The sequence below is a fragment of the Carettochelys insculpta genome, chromosome 5 (genome assembly GCF_033958435.1).
Source record: "Carettochelys insculpta isolate YL-2023 chromosome 5, ASM3395843v1, whole genome shotgun sequence".
Classification (NCBI taxonomy): Eukaryota; Metazoa; Chordata; order Testudines; family Carettochelyidae; genus Carettochelys; species Carettochelys insculpta.
The window spans coordinates 101695955-101712750 of NC_134141.1; the positions used below are offsets into that span (position 1 = coordinate 101695955).

The window sequence follows — 16796 nt, forward strand, 5'->3', positions numbered from 1 at the left end:
ATCAGAGAAAACTATCACAACTCCTGTACATACATTTGACTCCCTCCAAATCTGCTCTCATACATTCAGTAAGGTGAATACCAGGTTTAAGGCCTGGATAATTTCTGCCCAGTGAATCACAACATCTGGTAGACCAGAATCATCTTAAGTCACTGCGGAGAGGCTGCAGAATGGGCAGAACATGTGCGTCTCTTTATAATTCTAAATGTGTTAATGAAGGCCATTACTGATACCCTGGAACCTGAATGGCTCGGTGATCAGGTCAGTGACCTTTGAGTAGCCTTGGTTGGTCTAGAAAGACCTGTGGCCAAGCCACCTGATGCTGAAACCCATTTTAGATCTGGTGCTTTTCCACTCAGTGAGAAAAGTTTGAACTAGCACGAAACACACCTTGGGTAAAAGGGGCATAAGGGGGGCAGACAGTAAGCGTAGTTGCCAGATGCCGGAAGACTCCCGCCGCCTCCATTATGACCTAAGAAGTCTCCTGCTTGAAACCTCTAAGACTTAGCAGGGGCATGGATTAGGCCAAAGCTAGGAGTCTGCTCAGCTTCTTGAAAAGATACTTAGATCAACTGTTCAGGGTAAAAAACCTGTAACAAGTTTCTTTGTATATTAGAATTAGTTGGTGTTCTTTTGTTTATTTTAACTTAGTAATTTATTTTGATCTGACTGTTTTTCACTTGCAACATACTTTTTGTATTTAATAAAGTCACCTTTGTTATCAGGCCCAGTGTAAATAACTGTTACTAAGAGGGGACAGCAAGTACTGTGCATATTTCTCTTTCGTTGATAAACAGGGCTAACCTTATGAGCTTTCACTATTCAAAAGTTTTATGCGGAGTAAGACAGATGTATTTGGGGTTTTGGTCCCATTTGATGGTTGGTTTCCTGAGTGCTGAGCTCTCCCAGAGTTGATCTGGTTCATTGTCTGTGTCTCTCTTCAGGGGGACATTATTCCTAACTCTGGTGTGGTCTCCCCCAGCCAAAGATTTTGGCTCAGCAGGACAGTGTGATGGAGAGTCTGGGGGGGGAGGGGCAGGTTTGCAGCTTAAGTGGCTTGGTCAGGGCACCAGATGAGAGCCCGAAAGGGGACCTCTGTGACCAAACCTATCACAGTCACATCAATAGTTTGATGACTGGTTCTGCTATATGTGTGGCAGGGGAGCGCAAAAATCAAAACCAGCCCTGAAACTTTTTGAAAAATGGTTATTTTTTCAGGAAATATCTCTCTGCAGCCTTTAGACCTTGAAATGACCCCAAGTTTGTGTTGCTAACCTCCACTTCCCCCCAGTGTAGCTCACCGACTGTCATTGGAATGTAACTTAGGGCAGGCCTACGCTACGGCTGAAGGTTGAATTAAGGTATGCCATTCCAGCTGCCAGAGAGGTAGCTGTGTTAGTCTGTAGCTTCGAGAACAACAAGAAGTCTTGTGGCATCTTATAGATGAACAGATATTTTGGAGCATAAGCTTTCATGGCCAAAGACCCGCTTCATCATCTGATGAAGTAGGTCTTTGCCCATGAAAGCTTATGCTCCAAAATATGTTAGTCTATAAGGTGCCACAAGACTTCTTGTTGTTCTCATTCCAGCTACGTTATTTATGTAGCTGGAATCAACGTATCTTAATTAGGGGTTCTGTGCCATCTCCACTAAGGGAGGTCATGCAGTCCCATCATCTTCCCTTACTCCTGGTTTGGGGAAGGGGGACATGGCGGAGGGAGGGAGGCAGGGGAGTACCAGTGCCAACACAGATGCCCTGTAAGTTGAGTTTAGCACATCCCTATGAGATGCACTAAATGAAACTCTGGAAGAGTGACCACAGCAGGGTCGATCTTCCCTGTAGTGAAGATGTACCCTAAGCATGTTTATTTTAGAGAAATTAAAATTATTGGCCATATTTTACCGGGAGTTGTGACATAACCTTAGTTAGTGGTTGTAGTACCGCCATGCTGCTGTCATTTGAGTCCTCTTTCCCCATATGCCACAGATTTTCTCTGTGAAGTAACTTACTCAGTGTCAATATTTGTTTTACTTCCCTCATTATTATTCACATATGGCAGTCCCACTGCATGCTACGTGCTCCCTGAACACACAAGCAGCAGAAATACATTTGCATGATTTTAATGTTTCATAATAATGTATAAAACTGAGAGAACTCTTGCATCAGGAATGTCTCAAAAGTGCTGAGAGGCCTTCATTCTATTTTTACAGACATAATTAGACAAACAGCTTATTGTAGAGAATATAACAGATGACGGAGGGGGAAAGGGCTGTTTCTTGTTGAGTCCATGATTTTTTGAGAGAGAGGAGTGTGTTGCTTGTGTGTGATGTATATAGATGTGTGAATGCATACATACACAGTAAATACAAAGCTAGCTACGTTGCCCCTTCAGGAAGTGAAGTTACAAGCTAAAGTAGCACTGCAGTGAGTTGTATTAGGTGAACTTGGCTTTTAGACTTGTCAAAGAAAAGTAGAAATAAATCCATTAAAAAAAACCATCAGTCAAGTTGTTTGGTCTATATGTTTTAACGTATGTTTCTTTATTATTACGGTTATTGAATAGCTAACCCTTTTGTAAACTGTAATCCCAGAGGAAGATCGCACTGCTCATGTTTCTAATTTTATCATAGGAGCTATTTCAGGATTCTGGCAGATGACGTCCTAAGGTTACTGAAGTATGGCGCCATTAAGAAATCAAATATAACACTGAGCAACTTGACTTCTAGATTTTTGGCTCTAGATGATGCATGGAAATACAGGAGTTGGTCTAAGCTTAACAGTAGTACGGCATGAGTACATTGTCACTCTAATGTTATGCAACAGATGTTAAGCTTAGCCTTCAATCATTATCATTCACTAGGCCTTTGAAATATGTTGCATACACCTCAGATTCAAACATGAGTAGTAAAAATTCTGCAAATATTTTCCTCAGTAGGAGAATATGAAGAGACACAAAATGAGTGAAGGGAATTAATCCCTCCATTTGTTGTAAGTAGAAATACATTTCACAGCAGAGAGTAAAATGGGAGGAGACAGACTAGCTTTCCTGCTCTCCTAAAGGAAATGAAGTGTAACTGTGGAACTTGCCATAAGTCTGAGCAGCTTTAACCTTCTGAGTCTTGAAAATGTTTTCAACACATTCCATACGATATTTTCCATATATGTAAAGTGCATAAGATTTACCGTTACACTTTTTTAAAAGTCCCTTTCGTAGCAGCAGTAAGAGTGTGCTCTTCCATGAGGGGCTCTTTTTACAGGGTGTGCTGCTTGTTCTTTTCAAACTTCAAGATGTTGACTGCTTGTTATTGTTCACCTTCAGGAACAGGGAATTGGGTTTGGCAGGCCGATGTCTTGATGGGTGTGGCGAGTATTCACAGCTGGTCGGTGAAAATAGTTTAGTCCTGCGTGCCTAAATTCCTCTTAAATGAAATTTAAGCTCCTAAATCAATTAGACATTTCAATGCTGAGCACAGCAACACCTAAATATATTTGATTTGGATTTTAGAGTCTGATTCATCTCTCAGTAAAATCAGTGAAGTCTCCCATGACTTTGGTGGGAGTTGGATTGAGCCCCGACTGCTTTTCCAGCTCTCATGGCACCACCAGAGGTATAGGAGCTCTTTAAATTGGGGGTGGGGCAGGGCAGCAGCTTTGATAAGTATATTGTGCCCTTTTCCTCCCACTATCATAGTTCTCTCTAAAACTTTGGAGGGAAATGTTGCTGACATGTCTTTTCTTCTATTACTATATGACTGGATGAATCCTAATTTCAACGCTGAATTATTATTTCGGCTGGAAGTGTTAAGAAGAAAATTCCTGTGATTGCCCCCTTCTTTCTCTCTCTCTCTCACACACACGTGTGCATGTGTGTGCGCACACTCACACATTCTCTCACACACGCAAAAAGCAGGGTGGGAGGAGGAAGGAAAAAACAAGAAATGAATTGTCATAATAAAAATGTATAACACCTCGCTCCATCCACAAATCTCCGTGTCTCAGTATCTTGGGATGGAGAGAGCACAAAATAGGTATTGTGAGTGGATAGACTTTGTGGCTGTTGCATAGAAGAGTGTCCTTCTAGAAATTTAGTCACGGAGTCACTATAGGAAACCGTTCTCGAAGGGCTAGTATCCAAAACTATAAGTGTCTGTCTGGGACCAAACAAAAACTGCCGTGCAGTAAAAGCAGAATATCATATTAACCAAAAATAGGAATTCATGGCAGTGTGACACATAATAGCACGTGCTGTAGAATGACCTACTGTGGTGTTATGCCTCTTGCCAATATGGCAAATGGTTAATGTTGTGTGTTGAGCAACTGGGGATGTATGACCCCTAGCCTAGAATGAAAATGATCATACCTTTCCAACAAATATAAACTGTTTTCAACATGAGGGTAAGAAACTACTTCAAAAATAATTCAACAGCTTGTGTGACGGTGACGCCAACAGAGAAATACTTTTAATGTGACTGTGTCTTGTGACCTTCCTGGCTACAGACATTTGTTTGGCAGAGACTCTACTGAGGTAAATGGAGAGTATGAAATGTGCATGCTTTGTTCTGGGACCAGGGATGTAAAAGCCTGCTTGATGAGGACATGCTTCAGTGACTGCTACAGAGGCAGCCAGACGGGGAATTACAATGCTTGGTAATAAGAGACTAAAATCTCACAAATCTAAATTACAGATCAGCCATTGTCCCTCACTAGCCACTGCTCTGTAATGCGTGTGCTCAGTCAGCATTCTGTAACTGCATGCAAAGTTCCTTATGTCCCCTTGGTAGTGGTCATCTGTTATTTCTCTCAGCTTAGTCCTTACTTGCTAATGTGTAAAATGGCTCGTTAACTTTAATTAGCTGGAAATACTGGCCTTTCCTGTCCATGCATTTCAGAATAGCATCCTTACTATTCATTCTCTTCTGAAAGGGTACAATCAGAACTGCACACCTTACTCAAGGTGTGGGCTTACCATGGAGTTATATCGTGGCATTATGGTATTTATGTCTTAAGGAGATCCCCTTGCTAAATGAACAAGGTGCAAGTATTGTGGGGCAAGTGACCTTTCTCTTGGCTGTTTTGTTTTTCCCCTCTTTAGGTTATTTAACATTATAGGGTCAGTTGGGATTGTGTGTTTTAAGATTGTTTCAGTCTGTGTTTCCTGGATCATCCTTGGTCATTTTTGATCAGCCTCAATCAATGTTGTGACCACCCTCACCCTGTACGATCACTGACCTAGGAGAGAAGGCCTTAGATGCCAGAGGCTAAGCAACCAAGAGGAGCTAGCTACCAAGGGGCCTGAAACAGGGAAGTTTGAGAGTGAATTGGTAAGAAAGGTGCAATATAATCACTAGGGTTAGAAAGGGCTGCATCAACAGCGCTGCTCCTGTCTTCACTTGCACCTGTATCCATATAGAGAACTTCGCCATGAATGCCTCTGTCCACTTCTGTGGATTTGCAGAGACTGTGGCCTTCCCTTCTCTCTCTCAGACAGCTAGGCTGGGGGGCTGCCTAATGTGATTGGTGCCTGCGGGTGGAGTCTCTCAAGATGCAGGTGGGAGAGCTACAGGAGAAGGAGGTGGCTAGGTTGAAGAGCATCCGTGCCTACAAGGAATTCATTGAGTATTCACATCATAACCATAGGTAGTCCGTCGTGTCTGATGATGACGTCTTGAGCTTGCACAGGCTTATCGGTTGTGGACTCGAATGTGGTTGAGGAGTCCAAGCTTTGAAAGGCATGGGCTGGGGGCAAGAGAATTGTCCTGGCTCTGTTGGTACGGCTGTTGTTGCTTGCTTGCTTGCTCTCATGAGCATCAATGAGGCTTACACATCGCTGCTCTCCAAAGTTGTCATACGCATGTCATACGAGAACATGCCAGTCTGTTTGGTCTTTTGCATGCTGCTCTAGCTGATCTGGTTTTAAACCAGCATGAGCAATGTTGGCCTTCACGCAGTCTTTATATCTCTTGCGAGGCCTTACTTGATTCCTTTTGCCCTGGGAGAGTTCACCATAGAGGAGTTGCTTAGGGATTCTTGACTCCTCCATTCGTATGATGTGCCCTGTCCAGCAAAGCTGGGCTTTCAGAATCGTGGCTTCAATGTGCGTGGTTCCTGCTCTGACCAGGACTTCCAGGTTTGTAACTCTGTCCTGCCATCGAATGTGTGGTATTGATCTCAGGCTGTGCGTGTGGAAGTGCTCCAGCACATAGAGACATCCAAAGCCAAGGAAGCTGATAGGATGGATGTCACACCACCAGGGGAGGAGGAGATGGCTGTGTCTCGGGGAGGACACTGATTGATGGTTACTTCTGGCAGCAGGCAGTGCTCCATCCCAGCTTGAAACCACCCACCATGATGATGGAAAAATAAGTTGCCCTGGCAACAAGCAGTGAGGAATTGCCCCAAAAAGTGGTGGAGGAGGAAGTCTGTATCCAGGAGACCAGGAGTACTGCAGCTACCAATCCTAGAAGGAAAGTCTGGTAGTGGGGATTGATGACCCTCTTCTGATTGGGATGAAGGCACCATCTGTTGCCCTGACGTGGCATCTTGGGAGGTATGCTGCCTACCAGGGGCCCATATCCAAGAAATTATGGAGGGTTTGTCAAGGACCGTCTGGCCCTCTAGTTACTATCCTGTGCTACTCATCTATGACCCTGAGAAATGACTACCAGACTCTAGGAGGACTCGTGACGATGTAGTTCAGGTAGTCTCTTTGATCTTTCTGGTAAAGGGTGGGGGCTCAGGCAGGGACCAGCACTTCCTAGAGGTGAATAACTGGCTGAGAAGATCATGTCACCAGGTGGTCTTTGACTTTCTTGACCCTGGGATCCTGTTTTGGGGAGGAAGAGCTGCTAAGCAGAGATGGGGCCTGCTTTTCAAAAGGGGAAGAGCATGTGTGGATATAGATGGGCTACCTTAGTGAGGAGGGCTTTAAACAGCTTGATGAGGGCAGGAGATAAAGCTAGTCAACAATATTGACTCCTCAAAGAAGGGGTGGATTTCAGGGAGGGGATGGGGGACATGGGCTGTTACAGTGAGGATAAGATGAGATGAGAAAATGTAGGGGGAAATCAAAATCACTATCTTAGATAGATGTATACTAATGCAAGAAACATGTGGAACAAGCCATTTTGTTGCCCAGTCACCCAATTTTGTGAGATTACTTTGTAAGTCTGTTTTGGACTTAACTATCTTGAGTAAACTTTTTATCATCTCAAACCTTTATCACCTCACTGTTTACCCCATTTTCCAGACAGTGTAGGAATATGTTGAAGACCACTGATCCCAGTACAGATACCAAGGTGACACCACTGTTCAGATCTCTCATTGTGAAAACTGGCCATTTATTTCTATCCCCTTTTGTAGTTTTAACCATGAGAAGGCTTTTCTTCTTATCCCATGACTGCTTGCTTTCATTATGAATCTATGGAAAAGGGACTTTTCGAGGACTCTCTGAAAGTCAGAATACACTATATTCACTGGATCATCCTTGTCAACATGTTTGTTGACATCTCAAGGAATTCCAATACATTGGTGAGGCATGATTTCCTTTTACCACAATTGTGACTCTTTCCTATCTAAATATGTTCATCTGTGTATCTACTAATTCTGCTCTTTACTAGTGTATACAAGCCCTGGTAAAGCACTGTAGGTTTGGGCAGGTCTGTAATGGGAATTTACTCTGGCATAACTGTGTTTCCCAGGACTGTACAAATTTCACGACTATGAGGAAAGTAGTTAAGCCTATCTAACCCCTGGTGCAGACTACACTAGGCTGAAGGAAGAATTTTTATTGACCATGTTACTGTCTCTTAGCGAAGTGGATTGTCTACACCAATGGGGGACCCTTCCCATTGGTGTAGGCAGTGTTTACGCTTAAAGGGCTATAGCGTTGTTATTGCTGTTGTACCTCTGCAGTATTTCAAGTGTAAACAAGCCCTTGGAATCACAGTTTTGCTCTTTGCTTCCCTTTCTGAACAGTATCCTGTGGCAGCCCCATACGTGTGGAGGGTACGCTGCAGTAGTGCAGGTACGGTTGCACTGTCTCCTATGTTAGAAGAGTGGCTGGTGCGAAGGCTGTGCTCAGCCACTGATCCTCCTGTCTGACTGCATAGAAGCTATCTGGAGTGGCTCTCCAGAGGCTGGTTCCCTTTAGTGTGGTGCTACCTAGATCTGAGTAGCAGGTGATAGAGCGTAAGGCTGCACCTTGTGTCCTTTTATTCCCTTGACAAAAAACTGTACAAGCTAACTGTACATTGTCACTAAAATTTGAAGAGACAGTATAAAATTGCTCTGCCACTGACTTACTTTTTGGCTTTGAGCAAGCTACTGAATGTCTCTACCTCAATTTAAAATGGGGTAAATTCTGTATGAGGGTGTAGTGTGGGTAATGAGCCCACATGTACACAGAATTCTGGAAGTGTGATATTAATGCTTGCTGCTAAGTTTGTCAAAAATAAATTAAGGCATTACCCCTCAGATGCAGTAATCTTGATTTATGTTTCATTTTTTAATTTCAAAATCTAATGCAAAGTTATTTTATAATTGTTCAGATTGGTTTATATACAGAAAAAATGCACCATGCATGATTCAGCAGTGTTATAAGTATACAAATTAAAACAATTTTTTTATTTTGAATTTTAAAGAGTAAATGCCAGATGTCTCTCTTATTTATTGACTTCAGAAATTTGTTAACCTCTGATGAAACTGGCCCTTAATATGGTATATGCATGACAACATTAACGAGAGCAGTTGTGAATGTTCTTTGATATGATACCTGAAACTGCACAGGATCAACAGATGATAAAGCCTGGTTTGGTCAGGGTCTGTTTATTACCTCCTTTGTTTTATGTTGTCTGAACTAGCAAAACAAACAAATTCCTCTTGTTTTCTTCATTCATTGTAGCATCATTGCTTTGTCTTTAAAGATATTTTTTTCTGAGCTCAGAAAGCTGGAGCATATATTTTGGAGAGCAGAGATTTGATTTTTGGTTGTTCAACACAACATCTTCCTTGTATCCACTTTGTCTTTACAGATGTTCATTAGTTAAAGCCGGCTTTAGGGGTAATTTCCATAATGTGAAGGGAGGAGAGGGCAAAGATATGGAAGAGAGAGCAATCTATCGTGTTGCCTTCTCATGGGATGGTTAGTGCAGAGATAATTCACCTCTTAACATGAACCAGAGTATGAATTAGCCTAACTCAAGGACAGGGACTGGTGTAGGTTTCTGTAGTTGAAAGCCAATAATTTGTGTTAATTTTCAAGACAACAGGTATACCAGTGGCAAAGTTGAGTCTAGAATAAATTGGGGCATTTCAATTATTGCCTTGAAGTAGTCCCCTGATGATTTTTTTTTCAACATTACACAATTGCCTGTTTCACTGGAATTCAAACAAAGATTGTTTGTATGAGGGGGATAAAAAAATTGTGTATAATAGTGGATAATGCCAGCTGGGTTTCCCTAAATTGTGGTTGTTATAAAATGTCTGACATGTTGGTGTTTTCAGTGGGGCTATGCATAGTGCAGGCTCCCACACTCGGCTGCAGTGTGTTGGATATCTGGGGTTGGTTCGTAAAACATTTCTTTTAATAGATTTTTTTTATATTTCTTGTCCTGAAACCTGAGGCAGACAGCAAATAGTGTTCATGATTTACTGAACATGTGTAACTAGGGGCCTCACCATAAGCTAACAGACAAATTCGATTGTTGTCTTTATGGGCAGTCATGAAAAGAGCTTCTTCTAACTGTCTTCTTTATGGGATGAAGGTGCTGGGGCTCAGAGGGCTTTGAAGCTCAGGGAGAACCTGGACCTTGTTCCTATGCAGTATGCTAACATGCTACAGAGAGTCCTGTTTAAAATCAATGGGGTTTGGGGTGAGTGGAAAACTACAGTCCAATGCAGGATTGGGGCCATGGGGGGGCCGGGGCAGGGGGGAAGCATTCTTTGGCTATCGTGTGTCTGCATTACCAGTTTTTTAAATTAAATCTTAATTTTGTGTCTAATACTGAATCTGCCTCTTTCTGCCAGCTCTCTCTAGAGCAGGTGAGGTGGCAGCAGCAATAGAGGATGCAACAGAAATAGTAACATCAGGAACATCACGTGATTATATACTTTGATGGAAAAAATAACACATGCTTGTTTAAAATGAGAGTCTCAACATAAGCTAGCAGAGTGACTCACTGAGGAAAACCTTGGCTGCAGTCCTGTCTGTTCCTCAAGGAGCTGTGACTGTAACAAAAAAGTGAAACATTTACTATAAGAAAATAAAACAGGAAAACACCCCGGTTGGAACTGCTATACAGGTGTGTCTACACCTGCACAGTATTTTGAAAAGACCGGCCCTCTTTTGCAAGAGTGAAGGGAGAGTCTACACGTACCATGCACTCTTTCGATGTGAAATTGAAGGAACGCAGCCCAGACATCGAAAGCTGGACCCCAATCCCGCATGGGGAAAAGCGCCACCCATCGAAAAACAACATCGAAATAAGGCACGTGTAGATGTGCCATGGCCCGTTCTTTCAAAAGAGGAGTCCTCCATGATGGCGCCCAGTCTGAGTGCGGAGATGCCCTGCCCCACCAAGCAGAGCTCTATGACCCGCACATCCGGCCGCTCTTAAAGCCGCACGGACCCAGAAACCCCGTGACAGGAAGCTGAGAGCAGGCAGGCTGTGAAAGCACGAGCTCCAGGCAGCATGCCCTTTCAGCCACCCCCGACAACACGGACAGGCACATGGCCATCGCTCAGCAGTCCCCCAAGCCCCAGGGTCCCCCCTCAGAGCCCCCACAGGGCTTCCAGGGGTCTGTCCCCCAAAAAAAGAAAAGGGCCCCCTCCTGGACGGACCATGAACTGAGAGACCTCCTGGGCCTCTGGAGGGAAGAGGAGGTCCTCCAGGAGATGGGGGTAAAGCAAAAGAACGCTGCCGCCTTCACCTGCCAGGTCCAGGGACTGACCAGCCAAGGCCGCCCAGAGTGGACCCCGGAGCAAGTCTGGAGCAAAGTTAAAGAGCTCTGGCAGGGCTATGGCCGGGTCTGGGATGAGTCTGGGCACTCAGGGGCAGGCCCCTCCATCTGCCCCTACTATAGGGAGCTCCATAGCATCCTGGGGCCCAAGGACAGCTCCCCACCAAAAGCGGTCCTGGACAGCTCGGCAGACCAGCCCGAGCCGGAGGAGCTGCAGGAGCCAGGAGTAGCCAGCCCGAGCCAGGGGGCAGACACCACCCGGGACTGGTCCAGCGACGAAGGCGACCTCGTCGTCGACGTCCAGCCGGGCCACCGGGAGCTGGGCGTCCCCAGAGATCCTCGAGGTCCGCCCCCAGTAAGTGCACAGCAGGGCCAGCACCCCTGCAGGCAGGGCAGGGTTGGCACCCCTGACAGTGGCCTGGGCACAGGGCCGGAGGCCCAGGGCCACACATCCCAGCAGGCCACAGCCCAGAACATGCCCTCTGCACCTGCCAGTGCCACCCAGCATCCAGACCCATGGACAGTTCCAGGCACCCAGTTGCCCAGTGGGATGCCCCCAGGCCAGCCCACACCTAGGGATGGTTCCACCCAGCGGGGAAGTCTGTGTGCACTCGACGCCACAGGGATGCCATGTCCACCATGGCCAGACCCTGGGAGGGTCGGGGGAGGCGGGGCCCCAGGGGGACAGGGTCCCAGGGGGAATGGGGATGAGGTCCTGCTTGGAGACTGACATGCTGTCCATCACCCCTTGCAGGTGCAGCAAGTGAGGGCCCACGCAGTCCATCGGCGTCGGTGGTCCCCGAAAGCCACCCCCCAAGAGGCATTGGACAGGGGCGAGGCACCCTCAGCAGCAGCATTACGCCGGGTGCGCAGCCAGAGATCACAGCGGTGCCTGGTGGATGACCCCGCCAACCTCTGCCAGGCGGAGCTTATGGAGCACCAGCTCTGGCTGGAGGAGTCTGACCTGGCATGGTGGGGGGAGGCCTGGGACAGGCTCATGTCCTGCCTGGATGCCATCAGTGGGACTTTGCAGGAGCACGTGGGCAATATGGCCCGGCTCCTGGCCCTCCGCACCCCCCACCCCCAGCTGCCCAATCCCCTGAGCCACCTCGCAGGGTCCCCCCCAAAACGTCCCACCCAGGGTCCCCGGCCACCCCACACAGAATCCTCCACCCCACCTCACACAGATGCCCCCCCTGCCTTCCCACCATGCCCGTACCTTCTGGTGCTCCCAGCCGCACCGTGGCACCCGCTTCCGGAGGGGAAGGGGGTCTCGGGGCCGGCGTGGCTCTTGGCCCACAACTGCCTTGTCCAAGTGACCCTCCCAGTTCTAGCCCCCGCCCCATACTCCTCCCCCCACATTGTACATAGTTGTTGAACATTTACACCAGTTTTTTTACAGTTTATTATTGATAAAGGTTTATATTGTGCACCACTACCCATATCCCCAGGTGGGGAGGCGTGGCAGTGCATGTGGTGGGGGGTGGATATATGGGGGGAGGGGGAGGTGGGGCATCGAGGTGCTTAGTGCGGCCCCGCGGCGATACTTGCACGAAGGGCCTCCCTGGATCCGGACACTGTCATCGTTCGCCTGGCGACAGGAGCCGGCTGTTCGAACCCCATGGTGGCCTCAGCTGCCCACCCCTGGATGTAGGCATCCCCTTTGGCCTCCACAGTGTTGTGGAGGATGCAGCAGGAGCCCACCACTTGTGGGACATTCTGCACCCCCACCTCGAGGCAGCAAGAAGGCACCGCCACTGCCCCTTGAGGTGCCCAAAGGCCCACTCAACCATGTGCCGGGCCTGGTTGAGGTGGGCGTTGAAGGCCTCCCTGCTGGGGTTGAGGTGGCCAGTATAGGGCCGCATCAGCCACGGCAGTAGGGGGAATGCTGCATCCGCAACTATGCATAGCAGCATGGTGGTGTCCCCAACCGGCGTCCCCTGCTGGGAGATGAAGGTACTGGCCTCCATATGCCGGGACAGGTCAGAATTGCGGAAGACCTTGGTGTCATGGGTTTGCCCCGACCAGCCAACGTAGGTATCCATGAACCAGCCTTTGTGGTCCACCAGGGCCTGGGGAACCACCGAGTGGTAGCCCTTCCGGTTGATATAGTGTCCGGCGCTGTGTGATGAGGCGTGGATGGGGATGTGCGTCCCATCCAGGGCACCAAAGCAGTTCGGGAACCCCAGCGAAGAGAAACCCTTGACGATGGAGTCCAGATCCCCGATGCATACGACCCAGTGCAGAAACATGGCGTTCAGGGCACGGACAACCTGCAGGGAGGGAGGCCGTGCACTCTCGTGAGGGTGTGGCAGGGTGTTCCCAGCTGGCAACCCTCTCCTGCCCACCCCAGCCAGCGACGCGCCCCCCTCCCAGGTGCCCCGGCCGGCGACCCCCGAGGGGTCCCTGTGTCCATGGGCCCTCTTCCCGTGGCGGGAGTGTGCCCTGGGCCCAGCTTACCTCCATGAGCACTGCTCCGACAGTGGCCTTGCCCACCGCAAACTGGTGACCCACTGAGTGGTAGGAGTCCGGGGTGGCCAGTTTCCACACCGCAATGGCGACTTGCTTCTCGAGGGGGAGCGCAGGCCGCATGGTGGTGTCCTGATGCCTCAGTGCAGGTGCCAGCCAGTGATGCAGCTCCTGGAAGGTGTCCCGGTTCACGCGAAAGTTCCGGAGCTAGGTGTCATCATCCCATTGCCCCAGAACCAGTTGCTCCCACCAGTCTGTGCTGCTGGGGTGGCTCCACAGGCGCCAGGGTGCGAGGGGTGGGGTGCAGGCTGGGTGCACTCCGTGTCCTCAGGGGGGCTGTTCTGTCTCCCATGGAGGAGGGGAGCGGCTGCGGTGACCCTGCAGACAATGTGGGCAACAGTGCCCGTGATGTCCGCATCCAGTGCGAGGAGCAGGGTGTCGTCGGCCGTGGTGCTGCTGCACTGGGGTCCTGTGTCGCTCCTGGCAGCTCGGCAGGCCTCAGCTAGTGCAGGGCTGGGGAGGTGAAGGGGAGCCCTGTAAGGCAGCCACTGGCTGCAGGCCCTGGAAGGGCTTGGCGGCCATGTGACCCCGTCCACGGCATCTCCGCTTCCTTTCTTTTGAAAGAGTGCTTGTACACGTATGGACGCTCTCTTTCGAAATAATGGGACGGGGTCTTTGAAAGAGTGGGTCAGAACTGCGATCTGCCTTTGCCCTGTGGTCATGTTCTTATCGATTTCTGAATTGCCATTTTGCTTTTTCGATGGTGGGCTCCTCTGTAGACACAGCCTATGACCTTCTGCGTGTAGACTTGCTGTGACGCTGTCTTCTGCTCTTGCTGTCCTTTCTTTGAGCATGACTTAGTGACTATTTATTTATTGGTAACCTAATGGAAGTGGAAGCTTTTAAAGATTGTTCTATTAGTAAGCTGTCACTAGTTGCTATATTATATGTGGAAAACAGTTCAGATAAAGGGTCTAGATTTACATACCTTTCTCAGCTGAGAGATGTATGTATCTGACAGGTGACAGTGATGACTTGATTCTAATTCTGGGATACTGACATTTTCTCCTTCTAAAACCTGGGGCTTGCTCCTATGGCTACATACCCCCATCTGTAAAATGGGAATAATAGTACTTCCCTGTCTTACAAGTGCCTTGTTAATTTGTTAATATTTATGAGGTGTTTTGAATATGGCAATGTGCTCTGTATTTTAAATTATATTATTATCGGTGTTTTTCTACAGTGTTGACAATTTTGGACTTGGTCTTTTGCTTCAAACTAAGCAGATAAAGCGGATGGTATCATCCTATGTTGGAGAAAATGCAGAATTTGAACGACAATACTTAGCTGGAGAATTGGAAGTTGAGCTTACACCTCAGGTAAGCTACTATCCCTAGGGGAACTTGTCCTTTCCTTTTCACCTGTAATAGTGTTCTGTGCTATTATTTAGCTCTAATTTACCTGTAAATATCTTGTAAGAAGTGTTGGGAATGCTGCTAGACAACACTGACTTCCCATGATTCGGCAAATTCCCTCATTCACCACTGTCCAGGTCTGAAGCGTGCTCTACTCAAGGGGTTCAACCTGTAGGAATATTTTCCATATAGGTCAGTGTGTGTTGTAAACACACCTAACAGTTGCTCTCAAACTGTGGCCTGTGAACTGCTGGTGATCTGTTTTGAATTGACTGATCATGCAGTGTAAATTTCTCTTGTTATTAACAGATGATAAATCACCTTAAAAGGTTTGTTAATAAGAAATTAATTATTAAGTGCATTGTTCGCTCTTTGTTTTGAAACATGCCTGCAGTCTGCTAGGTAAATGTACAAGAGAGGTCTTTCCCAGGAGAATTTGCACTCTTAAACACATAGTATTGCAATGAGCAAAACAGAGAGGAAGAGTCAGCTGTGGGGAGGGAGCTGGCATTGGGGGTTAGTGGAACAGGCTTTATGGCAAGAGAGAGGGGTCAAGGTGTTGAGTGTAAAAGTGAAGTGGAGGGAACAGATGACTGGGTCTGTGGAGGTGACTGGGAAAAGAGCTTGGAAGCAGAGATGTTGGGTGAGAAGTAAAATGAGGGGCAGCGATTGGGAATCGGGAAGGGTCAGCTGAAAGTAGTGGGTAGGACCATGTTGAAAGAGATGAAGTGGTAATTGGTAGCAGGCCTGCCAACAAGGGGGCAAAGGAGGTAACTGATTCAAAAGGGACCAGGGCTCCTGGCCACTGCTGCTCTGGCAATGACAGTGGTTGAAGCCCCCAGCCCTTTAAATTACTTCTGGAGCCGTGTGCAACACGTTCTGGGCAATGCTGAGGGTGAGGCACAGTGTGCTCCAGCTGATGGTGAGGGCTGACTAGGGCAAGGCTAATTCCAGCCCAGCTCCTTTTGCCCGTGGTCCTACTCTTCCTCCAACCCCCACTGTGCCCAGGGGAACAACAGATCCGTCTGCCCCCCAGTTAGCAAGAATATTTTAAAATATTGAAAGATCCAGGGGTAAAAAGCGAGCTGAGAAGATGATGTGGCATGAATGACCATTTTGGCATTAATCGATGGTTGAAAGTCAAGTTGAACCAGAAGCTAAGTGGAAGAAGATGGAAGGCTAAGGTGTCAGAGGAAGAAACCAAAGGTGAGGGTGAAAACTGGGAAAAGAATATTAGCCAGGTGTCAAGCAGAGAAGAATATGTTTTGTGTGGTAGTTATATACAAGGATGTTATGCAACCATGAATGGGCAGGAAGATTGTCCAGAAAACACTTTTTCTACATACAGATATGGTTCATGATATGAAAAAAGTTAACCCTTGAGTTATTTGCTGCTGGTTTGTGTATTGGATTGTGTATGGAACTTCTGCCATCTAGTGGAAAAGAGTTAAAGTCAGCATTTTAAGCTGCACACTGTGAAACTTAATAACATATGAGCTGAATTTAGCAGTTCTTTTGTGTTAAATCTCTCTGTGAATATATTGTGTAAGAATTTAATGCTTACAAGGTAGCTCTTCGGCCAAATCCAGCTAAAGCACTTCTTGCACTAGAGGAGTTTTGAGGATGTTGGCCATGAGGGTAGCCTAGAGTGTGGGTACCCATAGTCTATCAGTCCTAATATTGTAAAATTAACTGCATAATTCTATGCAACTTGTGGCTAGTCACTAAAACATAAGTTCTGTACTGTCAAAGGATACAATATAACACACGGTGTGAAGGGTACTATAGGATCCCCAACTTCGTGTTGTGCAGATCTGACTCCTGGCACTCGCACAGTGCGCGGTTACTCTTGACTCTATGCCACTGAGAATGCTGCTTGTCAGAACATTTGAGGTGAAGAAGCATCCTGTGCCCTTTTCTACCAGATGGGCTAGTCCCTAAAAGCCCTGGCTCTT

General features: G+C 47.3%; 1 protein-coding gene across 1 annotated transcript in view; it reads left to right on the forward strand.

Moving 5' to 3' along the window:
* OXCT1 (3-oxoacid CoA-transferase 1) overlaps positions 1-16796 on the forward strand; it is a 143235-nt gene that overhangs the window by 20191 nt on the left and 106248 nt on the right. Inside the window, exon 4 of the mRNA XM_074995618.1 lies at positions 14670-14805. Within this exon, the coding sequence (XP_074851719.1) occupies positions 14670-14805 (136 nt within the window). The remainder of the gene's footprint in view (positions 1-14669; positions 14806-16796) is intronic.